The following is a 14306-nucleotide window of genomic DNA, read 5'->3' on the forward strand; positions in this document are numbered from 1 at the left end:
TCAAACCAGTGACCTTTGGGCTCAAGCCAGTGACTATTAGGTCAGGTCTATGATCCCATGCTCAAGCCAGCGACCTTCACTCAGGGTGGTTGAACCTGCGCTCAAAGCCTGGGACCTTGGGGCTTTTGAGCTTGGGTATTCAGCATCCCAGGTCAACACACTATCCACTGCACCACCACCTGGTCAGGCTAATTGAAGATTCTTAGTCTAAATCAGTGTTTCTCACCTGGAGACAATACCACAATTGATATTATCTGGAGACTTTTTTTTGCTTGATACAATTTGTGGGAGTTGCTACTGCACCTACTAAATAGAGGCTGGTTTTACGGCAGTATCTTACAAGATACAGGTCAGTCCCCACCCTGGCCCCAAATAATTATCTATCCTCAAATGTCAATAGTTTGTGAAACTCTGATTTAGAATCTAAAAACAGCTCATAATTAAATTTTGTTTGCTTCTCATGTGGAATGCTAATAAGATCATAGCTATAATTTATTGTGATTATTTTAAAGTAGAGACAATATTGAATAGCTTTTGTTTATGTAGTAATGTGTCTGGAACAACATCAGGTTTATGTTTGTTAGTTACTAATAAGTAAATATTTTTGAAGAATTATAGTTTTGAAAGGATAAAAGAGCTAAATTTTAGATTAGAGATTAGATAAACTTGTATTTGAATCTAGACTGTAGATTTAAAAATGGGTTCCTTCAATAGTTAGGGCTTGTTTTTCCTCAGCCTTGGAAAACACCCTGAGGCCTTGGAAAACAATGGTATATTTAGTTCATACAAATCAGACCAGTCAAACAAATAAATTAACAGAGCAACTTCAAATGTGAGTCTTTCCTCTTTTCATCACTTTTAATATTGGCCTGTTTCCTGCCATGCTAGACATAACTCAAAATAACTTTCTTAGCAGTTAAAGCTAATTGTTCTTTTTCTCTTAACAGCTTTGATCCACAAATATTTTTCATAGTTAATTATTTTGATAAAACCTATATGTTGTCACTTCTCCATTATTAAACCTAAATGTTGGGAAAGTTTCATGAACTTGGAAAGCCACATTATTGTGTTTTTATATAATTAAGTATATTTAAAGTACTCAAACCTATTTCATTTACTTCTAAAGTAAAACATTCTATGTGGAATGTTCAATTCTTTTTTTTTTTTTTTTTCATTTTTCTGAAGCTGGAAACAGGGAGAGACAGTCAGACAGACTCCCGCATGTGCCCGACCAGGATCCACCCGGCACGCCCACCATGGGGCGACGCTCTGCCCACCAGGGGGTGATGCTCTGCCCATCCTGGGCGTCACCATGTTGCGACCAGAGCCACTCTAGCGCCTGAGGCAGAGGCCACAGAGCCATCCCCAGCGCCCGGGCCATCTTTGCTCCAATGGAGCCTTGGCTGCGGGAGGGGAAGAGAGAGACAGAGAGGAAAGCGCGGCGGAGGGGTGGAGAAGCAAATGGGCGCTTCTCCTGTGTGCCCTGGCCGGGATCGAACCTGGGTCCTCCGCACGCTAGGCCGACACTCTACCGCTGAGCCAACCGGCCAGGGCGAATGTTCAATTCTTAAGGTAGAATGTTGTCAATGTATATGTAATGCATTAATACATAGCCAGCTATTATTTTTCATTGTAAAACTAATCACAATGTAGTGGGCATCCCCAACTTAAACTGCAATTAGTGTCTCTTTCATTTAAAAGGTTTTAAAATTTATTGACTTGAAAGAGAGAAACATAGATTTGTTGTTCCACTTACCCATTCATTCACTGGTTGACACCTGCATGTGCCCTGACTGGGGATCGAACCCACAAACTTCAGTTATGAGGACAACGCTCTAACCAACTGAACTATCCTGCTAGGGCTCTTTCATTTTTAATTATTTTTGCATAGTTGGAAATTTCTGAATTATTAAATTGTTTTGTTCTATTTACTGTCTGTAAAGGCTATAATAGAGCCCATTTTAGTTATTGTCACCTAGATATCTCAAACTTAGTGTGTCCAAAACCACACTATTGATTCTTCCTCTAAAAATTGATCTACCCGTGTGTCAGTTGATGACGATTCCATCCTTCCCATTCTTCAGGCCACAGATCTCAGAGCCATTCTTGACTCCTTGCTTTTTCTCTCATACTTCACATTTACTCTATCAGGAAATCTACTTTGAAAACTTACCTGGAATTCAACTCTTTCTCACTGTCTCCTTCTAAGCAACATTATCTCTTGCCTGAATTTTTACAATAACTTCCTATGTCTACCTGTCGTCCCCCCCATCCCCCATCCCTCCCCCATTCTCAACACAGAAGCCATAATAAGGCTGTTAGAATTTAAGTCATATATCAGTCCTGTAGTCAGAACTCTGCAGTGACTTCTCATTTCAAAATCTGTACAAGGATATACGTTATCAGGCCCTCCTACTGACCTCAGTACTTGCTCTTGTGGGAATGCTCCTTTGGGTCCAGTCACATTGGCCTCCGTTGGTCTCTAGCTTTTGCTCAACATGGTGGAATGCTTTTCCCCAAATGACTCCCTCAATTTCATCAAGTCTTAGTCAAATGAGAATTTCTCAGAGAGGCCTACTTTGCACACCCTTCTTTTTCTTTCTTTGTGTCTTTTCTTTATTTCTTTATTTATTTTTATTTTTGCAAGAGAGGTGGGGGAATAGACAGGGACAGACACACAGGAAAGGAGAGAGATAAGAAGCATCAACTCATAGTTGTTGTCATCTTAGTTGTTCATTGGTTGCTTTCTCATATGTGCCTTGACCGGAGGGCTCCAGCCGAGCCAATGAACCCTTTGCTCAAGCCAACGAACTTTGGGCTCAAGTCAGCAACCATATAGTATATCCTGTCTATGACCCCACCCACACTCAAGTCAGCAACCTGGAGGTTTCGAATGTGGATCCTCAGCATCCCAGGCCGACGCTCCATCCACCCTTCTTAAAACTGCAAACACACACCCCCCTGCACTCCCTACAATCTAGATCCCTTCTAGCTTATTTTTTAACTCTCTTCCATTTTTTCTCTTAGCACTTACCACCTTCTGCTGATATATGATTTCCTTACTATGGTTTCTGCTTCTTGTCTTTTCTTTCCTTCTTTGATATGATCAAGTGCATAGAACCTAATAGGTATTCAATAAATATTTGTTAAATTAATGAAAAAGTAAAAGATTTTTTAAAGCCCTGTATAGTATAGATGTGTAAGATTTTTCTAGGGTATATATTTTTGGAAATACCTCATTCTTAATGGTTGTATTAATTTATGTTTCCTTCCAAAATGTATGAGATTTCACATTTGCTTCATATCCTCACTGACACTTGGCATTGTCAATTTAAAAATTTTGGTTAATCTAACATGGCTGGAGTGGTATCATATTGTGGATTTAATTTGTATTTATTTCTCTGATCATTAGTGAGGTGGAACACTTTTTCCTTTTCACATCCTTTGGGCTACGGGAGAAGAAGTAGGAAGTTGAGTTTTAGTCATAATAAACTGGAGGTGCTGATGGGATACCTGGAAGATGTTCAGAAAACATTTCAAAAGTTTATACCCTCCACAGTGTAAAAGAAAAGTCATAAATGGTGAGAGAAAGGGAGAGGGAGAGAGGAATTATTTTCACTTTTTAGTTACAGTTTTTAGCAAAATAGTCATTATTTTTCTCTACAGCAGTGTTTCTGATACATTAGCCATTCTTGTACCATCATGAGATTTTTGGAGCATTTGTGCTTTTATTTACACTGTGTATATTTACTGATTTACTATACATTTGGACCCTTCCTCTGTGCTTCTAAAATAACTGTGTCCCCAGTGGCCACCTTTATCAACACCATTAAACTGTCTCTGCTCGAGACTGTGAGCTCCTTGATGACACAATTGTTTCCTTCATGTATTCCACAAACGTGCCACCAGCACTGTGCACACAGTTGCTGGGAATGTAGTTGTGCTCAAAACAGACATTTTCTTACCCTTGCAGCACTCCAGCCTTTTGGAAGAGAAAGCTTTACATCTTTAAATGCATTTTGTATTTTATTACTGGTCTGTTACTTAATACTACTAATTAAGTAATTATAATAATTATAAGCACATTGGGGCAAAGTACACATTGTTACAAAACAGTTTAAGAGATAGGCATCCCAGAGAATGGAACGGTCGGTGGAGTCATCTCCGAGAACCTGGCCAGCTGACCTTTCGATCATCTAACAGTATCCCGCACATAATAAGTAAGAAATGTTTATTGAGTAAACTCTAGATTAGATTGAGTTATTTTATAACAATCTTTGCAAACAGAATTATAAAGAACATATTTGCTTCCTTCTTTGAATATTCTAGTTGTAAATGTTGAAATTACTACTTATGTTAAAACTATTTATGTGTGTGTATAGGGGGATGATATTGCCCTTTTTCCTATCTTGGTACATATTTGTTCTACAAAGGAATTTTTTCTTAAGATTAGCAAATACCACACTTATAAAAGCCTCTTCCTTTCCAATTGATACTATATTAAACACCCACAAATATTATATATCTTGAAAAATAACATCATTTTCATGAATGAAAGCATGTTTTTTTTCCATTGGGAATTTATTCTTATCTTTGTTGACAGGGAATGAGATGAATTAATTGTTACACCTATGGCTTATTGTGACATACATTTTTTTCCCTTCTCTATAAGACTTGATAACTGGCACAGAAATGATGCGATCTAGGCCAGTGAGCATCAGGCAGCCAACCATCAACTGCGTTTATAAAAGAGACAAAATGACTGAAAATCAGGGTAACCTGCTTGGGGAAATGGGGCACGTGATTAGGAAGAGACATGATTCCCCAGCCTTATTCCAGAAGTTGGGCAAAAGGTTAAAAAAAAAAAAAAAGATGTGATTCTATTTGATTTGTTAAACCCATTTATAGAAAAACGCATACATGTTATATATATATATATTGTGTGTGTGTGACAGAAACGAAGACACAGAGGGACAGACAGGAAGGGAGAGAGATGAGAAGCATCAATCCTTCCTTGTGGCACCTTAGGTGTTCATTGATTGCTTTCTCATATGTGCCTTGACCGGAGGGGCCACAGCAAACCAAGTGACCCCTTGCTTGAGCCAGTGACCTTGGGCTTAAGCTAGTGAGCTTTGCTCAAACCAGATCAGCCCAAGGCGACCTTGAGGTTTCTAACCTGGGTCCTCCATGTCCCAGTCCGATGCTCTATCCACTGCACCTCTGCCTGGTCAGGCAACATGTTATATTCTTTTATCCAGGATGTAAATTAAGCTTTTTATGGCATATTACATTTTCTTATCTACAGTTTCTCATCTGTTAAGGGAATATCTATAGATATTAGTATTTTAGGAAATGATCTGTTTCTATTCTGTTCATTGGATGAAGGGCTTACTGTAAGCAGATGATTTGCAGTAAATTGATGCAAGCCAGCTATTAATGTAGAAGACAATAATAATAGAACTTTTCTATCCCCCTTTTGCTGGATTTATGGTGGGGGAGGCACAGTGCTGATAACAGAAGGTGCCAGAGTCTGGATACCAGTCATAAAACCAGATTAGCCTTGTTACCCCAGGACAGTCACTTAACCTCTCTCAGCCTTCATAGACACAGAAATGAATAACGGTACCTACCTCAGAGGACTGTAAAGAAAGAATTTTTATCTGAGATCAAATGAGATAAGGTGCTTTTGTTAAATGGGAAGATGCTATAGTAATGCAACATTATTACTATTTGTCTGTTGTTGTTTTGTTGGCTTTTATGTTTAACTTAGTAGGTCTGGATTCTGATATATCTGTTATTCTCTCTGTTTTTCAAAATGTGTTCTGTAGCAAGCAGTGTATCTCTAAGACTTAATTTAAAATTTAGCACTTTCTTTTCTGTGATTATGTAAATAACTGCTATGTTACCTCTAATAGTGTTAGAATACCATAGCCCTATGTGGATCCCTAAGTGTTTAATAATACCTTATTTAACACTTAAATAAGGACCTAAAATGAAAAGCACCACTTGAAACTTGGAGATGCAGTTTCCATAGGACACAGAGCAAATGTCTGAGATAGATAAAGGTCCCCTGGTTAAGGTTCAATACAAAGTTGACAGACCTCTTCATAAAAGTTTGATAATGCTAAAGACTTTTATAGCCAGGACACCAGACTTTTTGTTCTTGTTGTTATTGTTAAGAAAATATTGAATTCTATTAATTCTTTTTCTACAGTGCCTCCAAAGCCATTATACCTGCAGAAGTCAACTTTGTCCAGTATACACCAAACCCCCGGGTATAAAGCTTTATCTAGTGCAGCACCCAAGATGGAGGAAGTTAAACCTGCCTCTGCTTCTTGTGTCTCAAAAGAAAAATCCAATAAAATATCAGATCTCATCAGTCGCTTTGAAGGAGGCAGGTAAGAACCAATTTACAATGGGAGAAGGCAGAGGGGTGTAAGCCAGGCTTTGAAAAAAGTTTATAGAGCCAGTCAGTTTTCCAAATCAAACATATATTCTTCCTCCATTAGGTTTGGTAAGCCTTTTAGAAAGAACAAAATTTAGAAGTACTTAATCTTATCCTAATATAAATTGCCACTTACTGTCCATTACCTGTGTGCAGCACAGAATGCCACCAGCTGCTCCTTCACACTGTGTGCTGTGTAGATCTACGGATAGGCTCCCTCATTTCCTCTGTGTGTGTGTGTGTGTGTGTATGCGCGTGTGCGGTCATCGTGCTGGTGACCGGATATCTGGGCTGGAAACACAGGAGCTTGTCTCTGTTTCTAACTCCGTGTATTTGTAAATGTGACTCTGGTGGGCCTGTCCCATCTCTGCAGGCTTCTTTCCGATCCATTTTATTTAATGTGGGTCTTCTATATCCATTTAGTCTCTGTTTCCCCTCTCCCCACACCCCTGTACTATATGCTAGGTATTGTGAAGAGATATTGACCATAGCAAAATGTATGCTAAGTTACAGTCTTGTGTTTGTCAGATACAGTTTTATATTCTTTTGTTCTAATGTTTCAAAAAAAGTAGGTGAGATACTGTATATTTTTAACTTAAAAATAAGTGCACACATAAGTTGCTTTTCTACTTGTATAACTCTCAATTGTATTTTCTTAGAAATCCCATCACTAACAAATAAAATTTTTGAAAATTTTAATCATTTTTATGTCAGCAAAAGTCTGTATATAATTTAGCAGTGTGTGTGTGTGTGTGTGTGTGTGGGCGTGCGCGCGTGTGTAAATTTACTCTCATTGTTTTTGTTTTGTTTTGTTTTGATAACAGAGACTGAGAGAGGGACAGATAGGGACAAACAGGAAGGGAGAGAGATGAGAAGCACCAATTTTTCGTGTGGCTCTTTAGTTGTTCACTGATTGCCTTCCCATATGTGCCTTGGCTGGGGGACTACAGCAGAGTGGGTTACCCCTTGCTCAAGCCAGTGACCTTGGGCTTCAAGTCAGTGACCTTTGGGCTCAAGCCAGTGACCCTGCGCTCAAGCTGGTGAACCACACTCAAGTTGGATGAGCCTGTGCTCAAGCCAGCGACCTCGGGGTTTTAAACCTGGGTCCTTGGCATCCCAGTCTGATGCTCTATCCACTGCATCACCACCTGGTCAGGCTACTCTTATCTTTGAAGCTATCTATTTGCATTAATTTCACTGTAATATTTGGGAATGGCTTCCCATTAGGGTGGTTTTATTTGCAGGATTTATTGTTATATATGTACTGAATCAAAGTTTGGAAATGCTTTCAAAATCTGGAAATTGTGACCAAGTACAAAACTGCAGTGTCCTTCATTTAAAATGAGACTAAATTTAGCAACAAGTTCTGGGGGAAATTAGTTCAGAAGCCTGTCTTCAATTTTCATTGTCAATAAATTGTGGGAACTTGAGTCATGAATGTTTAGACTTCAACATCTCCCCCTCTGAAGTAGGGTTTTTGATGGCTTTGCTGTCTTAAATTATAGTAATCTTTACTAGAATGATTTAATTCCACTTATATATTTTTTGTTTCCCAGGACAAGTTGATTTAGTTGCAGGTCCCCAGGGCATGTCCAGGGGCAGTATACTGTAACGGGCCACTGGAGCTTGGGCCCCTGTTTACAGTGCAGGCCAGACCTGACCCTTAAATGGGTCTGTATTTCGAAGGCTGAGCCCTCTACCCATCACAGATTTGATAACCCACTTACTGCCTTCTCCATACACAAAAGGTGGACAGTTTCCCCACTTAATGATATCAGGGTTTTTTTCCTCTCTCAGATTTCAGATTCCAAGTGGCATTTTGATGCAAAGCTGAAAGGTTGGATCTAAGGAGAGATGTACTATCCTTTGTGACATCTTAAGAAAACTTGTTTTAAGTGAAGCTAGGATGTCGTGAACATTTTGGCAAATCTGGTGAAGGACTGTTACGTGTGGCCAGGTCCACTACCAATACAAAAAATAATTATATGGTCTTCGTGAGGTGTTACCAGTAGCAATAGACCCCGAGTTAGTAGTGTTCCATTGGGTCATCAAGGCTTGAATGGGAAGTCTGTATTTCTTGTTGAGTGATGTCCATGTGCCTGCAGTATAGCTCTTGGGTTATACCCTGGCTATTAGAGCTTAAACTATCACTTTGTGGAAGAGAGGGAGATTTGGCAGGTTATCAGCTACCACAGTAAATTGACAAGAAAAACCAATGTCGGTTACAGTGGCGTCATTGGAGACTATGTTGCACTTATGAAGACCTTACCCATGTATCATAGTTTTGCTCTTTGCAATAATCTAAGTAACTCTGTTTTATTGAGTATCTTAAAGGATATATTTGAAACAAGTGAAATTTTATTTTTTGTTGGGTTGTGGTTTTTTTTTGAGAGTAAGAGAAAGTAATATTTTTAACTTATGAAAGACCACGGGATTTAGGACAAAATAAAGAACATTTCCCTGTGAAACTGAACATTGGTTTCTCCCAAGGACACTGCTACGCCAACTGTTTTTCTCCAAAGCAGCAGGAATCTCCTACGTACTCGTTCAACCACTGCTTTTACTAACCTCCCCCTGCCGCCCTCCCACACACACACCCCTTTACCTCGTTCCCCCCAAGTATCTCCTGGCTGTCACTTAATGCAGGAAACCCGCACCTGTCATCCCAAGCTGTCCTTTGCAGCAGTCCTAAGCAAGCACAAGGTTTGTTGCAGAGACTTGGCCGAGGATCTTTCTGCTGGGCTGCTGGATACTAGTGTGGCCAGAGGGCAGGACAGTTTGATTCAGTTCTCCAAGGACTGTTTGGGAAGCTCTCTGGGCCAAGGGTATGCTTTCGCAGAAGGCAGCGCTCATTGGTGGAAGTGTGTCACATCTATCGATGCTGCTAACCTCTAACGTCTACATATATGACGTTTTCCCCACCAGTTTTCCTCTTCCCATGGAGCTGAGCTTTACCATGTCCTTTTGCCTCCCTTACTACTTTCTTGCTGTCTGTTGTTGCCTGTTCCCGCCTCCAGTCCTGAGCAGCCATGCCTGGGAGGAATGGAGTGAAGGGAGACAGTGGCACACCACCCAGCATTGTCTGTGACCCTTGCTGCTTGCCACCCCCACCTCCCTTAGCCCTGTGACCTCTCCCTGTGCCGGGGAGGACGCAGCCCTGGGCTATCTTCCCACGTTTGTGTGCAGCCTACTCACCTGCTCCCCACTCCCTCCTGCATGTTCCAGCATGTTTATTATAATATAGGTTAAGACCGTGAGGTTTAGCATCAGACCTCATGGTTTGAACTCTGGCTCTAGCATTTGTTAGCCATATGGCATTGCCACATTATGTAAGTTTCCAAGCCTGGATTTATAGAGTCCCTATTTTGGAAACACAAGGATGAAAGAAAATTATGTGAAGAGCTTGGTGTAGGTTCTGGCGCTTAATAAATGTCAGCTGCTAATATTGAATTAGTGCCATGCTCATCATCACAGCCACCATTATTGATTACTCATCGAGTATTTACTGAGTACTTTCCATATGGCAAGTGCTATGCCGAGAAGTGGGGATAAAGCCGAGAACACGACAGGTACGTTCTGCACCCTCACAGAATATTAGTCTAAATTTATCTTTATTCCTCATTAGGTCATAGAAATCTCTCCAAGACTGCAGCCCAGAGTTTTATGTTTTTCCTCCCTGGAATCTTGGATTAAAATGCTGTGCAAGTATTTCCAAGGGGACATTGTAATATATTGGCATTTAGGTTCCATCATACTGTCTATTATGGTGTTCTATTTAATGTCAAGTAATGATAAGGGCTTTAAAGAAAATGAAAATAAAATGTGTAGCTAGTGGTTGAGTGTGCTGTACTGAATAGAACAGTGTAGGAGGTGACATTCGAGCAGAAACCTGAATGATGTGCAGGAGTAAGCCAGTCCAGTGTCTTGGGGAAGGTTGTCCTGGGCGGAGAGGACAGCAGCTCAAAGATCCTTAGATGTGTGTATTTGCTCACTAGAAGTAAGGGTCAGCAAGGAGACAGGTGTGACAAGAACACTGTGAGTGAGCAGATGGAATTTCATGAGGCCAGGGCTAGCAGAGTATGAAGAATCTTGTAGGCCATTGGCAGAATGCCAGGTTCACCTAAAAGTGTGGGAGAAGCCCGCACAGTTTGGTCTCTGGCCGACTTGGAGAGACCAGACTGGAGGGATCAGGTGTGGAAGCAGAGAGCTCAGTTAGGAGGCTGTGGCAGCATGCGTAATAAAGTTTATGAGACTGTGTTTCTGCTTTCCAAATAAAAATAACTTTTGGTTTCTAACCTGCTTATAAATTGAGGGCTGACTATATTCATTTTTAAAGTGTTAACAAAGTTGCCTGACCTATGGTGGCTCCGTGGATAAAGCGTCGACCTTAACAAAGTGGCCTGACCTGTGGTGGCGCAGTGGATAAAGCGTCGACCTGGAACACTGAAGTCGCCAGTTCGAAACCCTGGGCTTGCCTGGTCAGGGCACATATGGGAGTTGTTGCTTCCTGCTCCTCCCTCCCCCCCTTCTCTCTCACTCTCTTTCTCTCACTCTTCTCTCTTTAAAATGAATTTTTTTAAAATTTTGAAGTGTTAACAAAAGTATAAATTTTGGGAAAAGATGGTTAATTAAATACAGATATTTCTCATTTCTATGTCTCTACTAATTAATATTGATAAACAGCCCAAGGAAATGTTTCAGATCTTATAGTTATACTCAGGCCGGTCATTTTTGCTGAACTGTTTAAGTGCAGGTAGCATCGCAGGAGACTGGAAACTGCATCGAATGTATCATCTGTATTTCTAAAACTATCAGAGGAGGAAACATTTTTTTTACTAAATACCGCTTTTTAGCTGGAATAAATTTTTTTTTTTTAATTCTAGAGCTTGTCTATGCCAGTGTTTTCACACTTCCTTGTATTTTCTCTTTTAGCACATTATCAAGTTACAGTGATTTGAAGAAACATTCTGCTATGAACCTAAATGCTCCCAGCACCCCAGGAAGGCACGGATTGACAACCACACCTCAGCACAACCTCTCCCCCCAGCACCCTCCCCAGAAACAAGGAAATGATCCGGATCCAACTCAGGGTGTACAGACGTGTGTGGCTAACGGTGTCGTGGAGGCACAGCGCGAGATGGAGTATGAGGAGGCGAAAGCGACCGCCGTTAGCCCAGACACTCCTATTCAAACCTCTGAACCCTTGCTTGATACGAACTTAGTAAATGGAGAGAAGGACGAGAGTACCAGGGGCCCCGCCTCACCCACAATGCACGACTCTGATGGAAATGCTTCTGACAGTAGCTGCAGGACTCCAGGTGTGGACCCAGCCCTCCCCCTGGAAGAAGGAGGGGCAGACGCAGAAGCCGAGGCCCACGAGAGGGAAAATGGAGAAAGCCCTTCGGAACTGGACCAGCTGGATCAGCACCATGAGACGAAGGTAAAGCAGGAGACCAGCTCATAAGCAGGAGGGAGCACTGACCATGCCACTACTGTTTTAAAACTCTATTTCATAGTATCTGAAATGAGTCAGATCACTGTCCCCATCAGTTACACAGTTTTTCCACTCGGAGGTGCTAAATGGTTGTTTCCCTAACCAACTCTCTGTAGGTTCTGTTGTTCTCGGGTGATTTCAGGGGTCAGAAGAGTGTGAACACTTCGATCTAGGAAAACCACAGACATTGCTTTTATTTACATGAAGAAAATGTTCTTTGTTGCTCTGGGTGTTAGAGTTACATCCTTCATTTTGCTGCTCTAAGCAAGCTACATCCTTCATGTTCATGCTCTAAGCAAGAGGAAATTGTATGATCTTTGCTTTTCAGACATTGCTAATCTGGTAATAGAAATAGACTTGGAAGATTAACTTGTACTAGCAAATGTTTCTTGTAAGGACATGAATATGGAAATATTCACAAATTATTCAACAGATATCTAGAACACTTTCCAGGCTTCTAATTTTTTTAAAAAAACAAAAGATTAATATACAATTTTAAAATTAGAAATCTCTTTAAAAATCATCTTAGCGAGTGATTCATCTATAAAAGCAGAAATAGTCCCGGAAAGCTGAAGTGGTTTTCCAGGGTTACAGTAATAGCCTAGACCCCTTGTTCCCTGATTCTCAGGCCAGTATTATATCCCTGGTGCAAGAAGTCACAACCATAAATGCCAGACCGTGGGAAATGTCAGTGAAAGCAGTAGCCATGAGTAATATACCAGAGGGAGGTGAGACTGTGGTAAACTGGAAGTTGATATCTTTTAAAGAGGCAGTAGTTCAACGAACCACCTGAATGGCATTTCTGCCCACGTGCTAACAAAGAGCCAGTTTGCTGGTGAAATATGGTCATGATTTACCTGTGTTACAGCAGAAACTGATACAATTCCAGCGGTAAGACCATTGCATTCATATTGCTTATTCCTGTCAGTATTGTGCTTTGGAAATAGTAATGAATATGGTTTTTACAAAGTACTTGGAATTTCTTGGATCAAAGGTGCAATATAAGCATCAATAGATGTTAGACTCTAAAGTTGTTTACATCTCTGAAGACAAGAAAAAACTTTCCACTGCTTAGTCTCTTATCAATTTTAAATAACAATCTATGTAGAAAAGTTGAGAATTGAAAACTGTATAATTATAGGAAAATTGGTAAGTGTCAAATCTGAGTCCTGAATCAGTGTACTTTTTTTTTTTTTTTTTAATGAGGCAATGGCATTAACATAGGCAGAAATTCAAAAGGACTGATATTAAAATACTAGAGTAAAAAGTGATTAATTGAAGTATTTAGAACTTTAAAGTGAAATGCACCTTACGGGGCAAGTTTCACTGCCCCTGAAATAAGAATTTCCAAAATAGAGCTAATGGTTTATTTCCTTGAGGTTCGGGAATTGATTTTGAATGCTGACTTTCCAGCAGGGAAAGTTTAAAGAAGGAAGTGGGGGGGGGTGAGTCATGCTGGGTAACATCTGAAATGTTAAAGACACAGGACATTGCAAAGTGAATCTCCACGTCTTGGTGGAATGTGAATTTTAGTGTCGCTTTGCTTGAACCATCGTGAACGAAAGAGAAGGTTAGAACCAAGAAACTCCAAACTCAGACATGTGTCCTCTTACCGTTGGGATGATGCCATCAGCAGTTATTTATAAAACAGTAAGAGCTGTTCTTTTTTCTTTTTTTTTTTTTACTTTTTTTTTTTTGTTGTATTTTTCTGAAGTTGGAAATGGTGAGGCAGTCAGACAGACTCCCGCATGCAACCAACCATGATCCACCTGGCACGCCCATCAGGGGGCGATGCTCTGCCCCTCTGGGGCGTCACTCTGTCGCAACCAGAGCCATTCTAGTGCCTGAGGCAGAGGCCACAGAGCCATCCTCAGCGACCGGGCCAACTTTGCTCCACTGAAGCCTTGGCTGCAGGAGGGGAAGGAGAGAGGGAGGAGTGGATAAGCAGATGGGCACTTCTCCTGTGTTCCCTGGCCGGGAATTGACCCCGGGACTCCTGCATGCCAGGCTGACGCTCTACCACTGAGCCAACTGGCCAGAGAAGAGCCGTTCTTATTAAGGGAAATATTTTAGTTCAGGGGTCCCCAAACTTTTTACACAGGGGGCCAGTTCACTGTCCCTCAGACTGTTGGAGGGCCGGACTATAAAAAAAACTATGAACAAATCCCTATGCACACTGCACATATCTTATTTTAAAGTAAAAAAAAACAAAACGGGAACAAATACAATATTTAAAATAAAGAACAAGTAAATTTAAATCAACAAACTGACCAGTATTTCAATGGGAACTATGCTCCTCTCACTGACCACCAATGAAAGAAGTGCTCCTTCTGGAAGTGCGGCGGGGGGCCAGATAAATGGCCTCAG

At 40.8% G+C, this 14306-nt stretch overlaps 1 protein-coding gene across 1 annotated transcript in view; it reads left to right on the forward strand.

Annotated features, from left to right (window-relative positions):
* The window catches only part of FGD4 (FYVE, RhoGEF and PH domain containing 4), a 283378-nt gene that overhangs the window by 199544 nt on the left and 69528 nt on the right, over nucleotides 1-14306 (forward strand). Inside the window, exons 3-4 of the mRNA XM_066258073.1 lie at nucleotides 6215-6398; nucleotides 11378-11885. Coding sequence (XP_066114170.1) covers nucleotides 6215-6398; nucleotides 11378-11885 — 692 coding nt within the window. The remainder of the gene's footprint in view (nucleotides 1-6214; nucleotides 6399-11377; nucleotides 11886-14306) is intronic.

This window comes from Saccopteryx bilineata, chromosome 2, assembly GCF_036850765.1.
Source record: "Saccopteryx bilineata isolate mSacBil1 chromosome 2, mSacBil1_pri_phased_curated, whole genome shotgun sequence".
Classification (NCBI taxonomy): Eukaryota; Metazoa; Chordata; class Mammalia; order Chiroptera; family Emballonuridae; genus Saccopteryx; species Saccopteryx bilineata.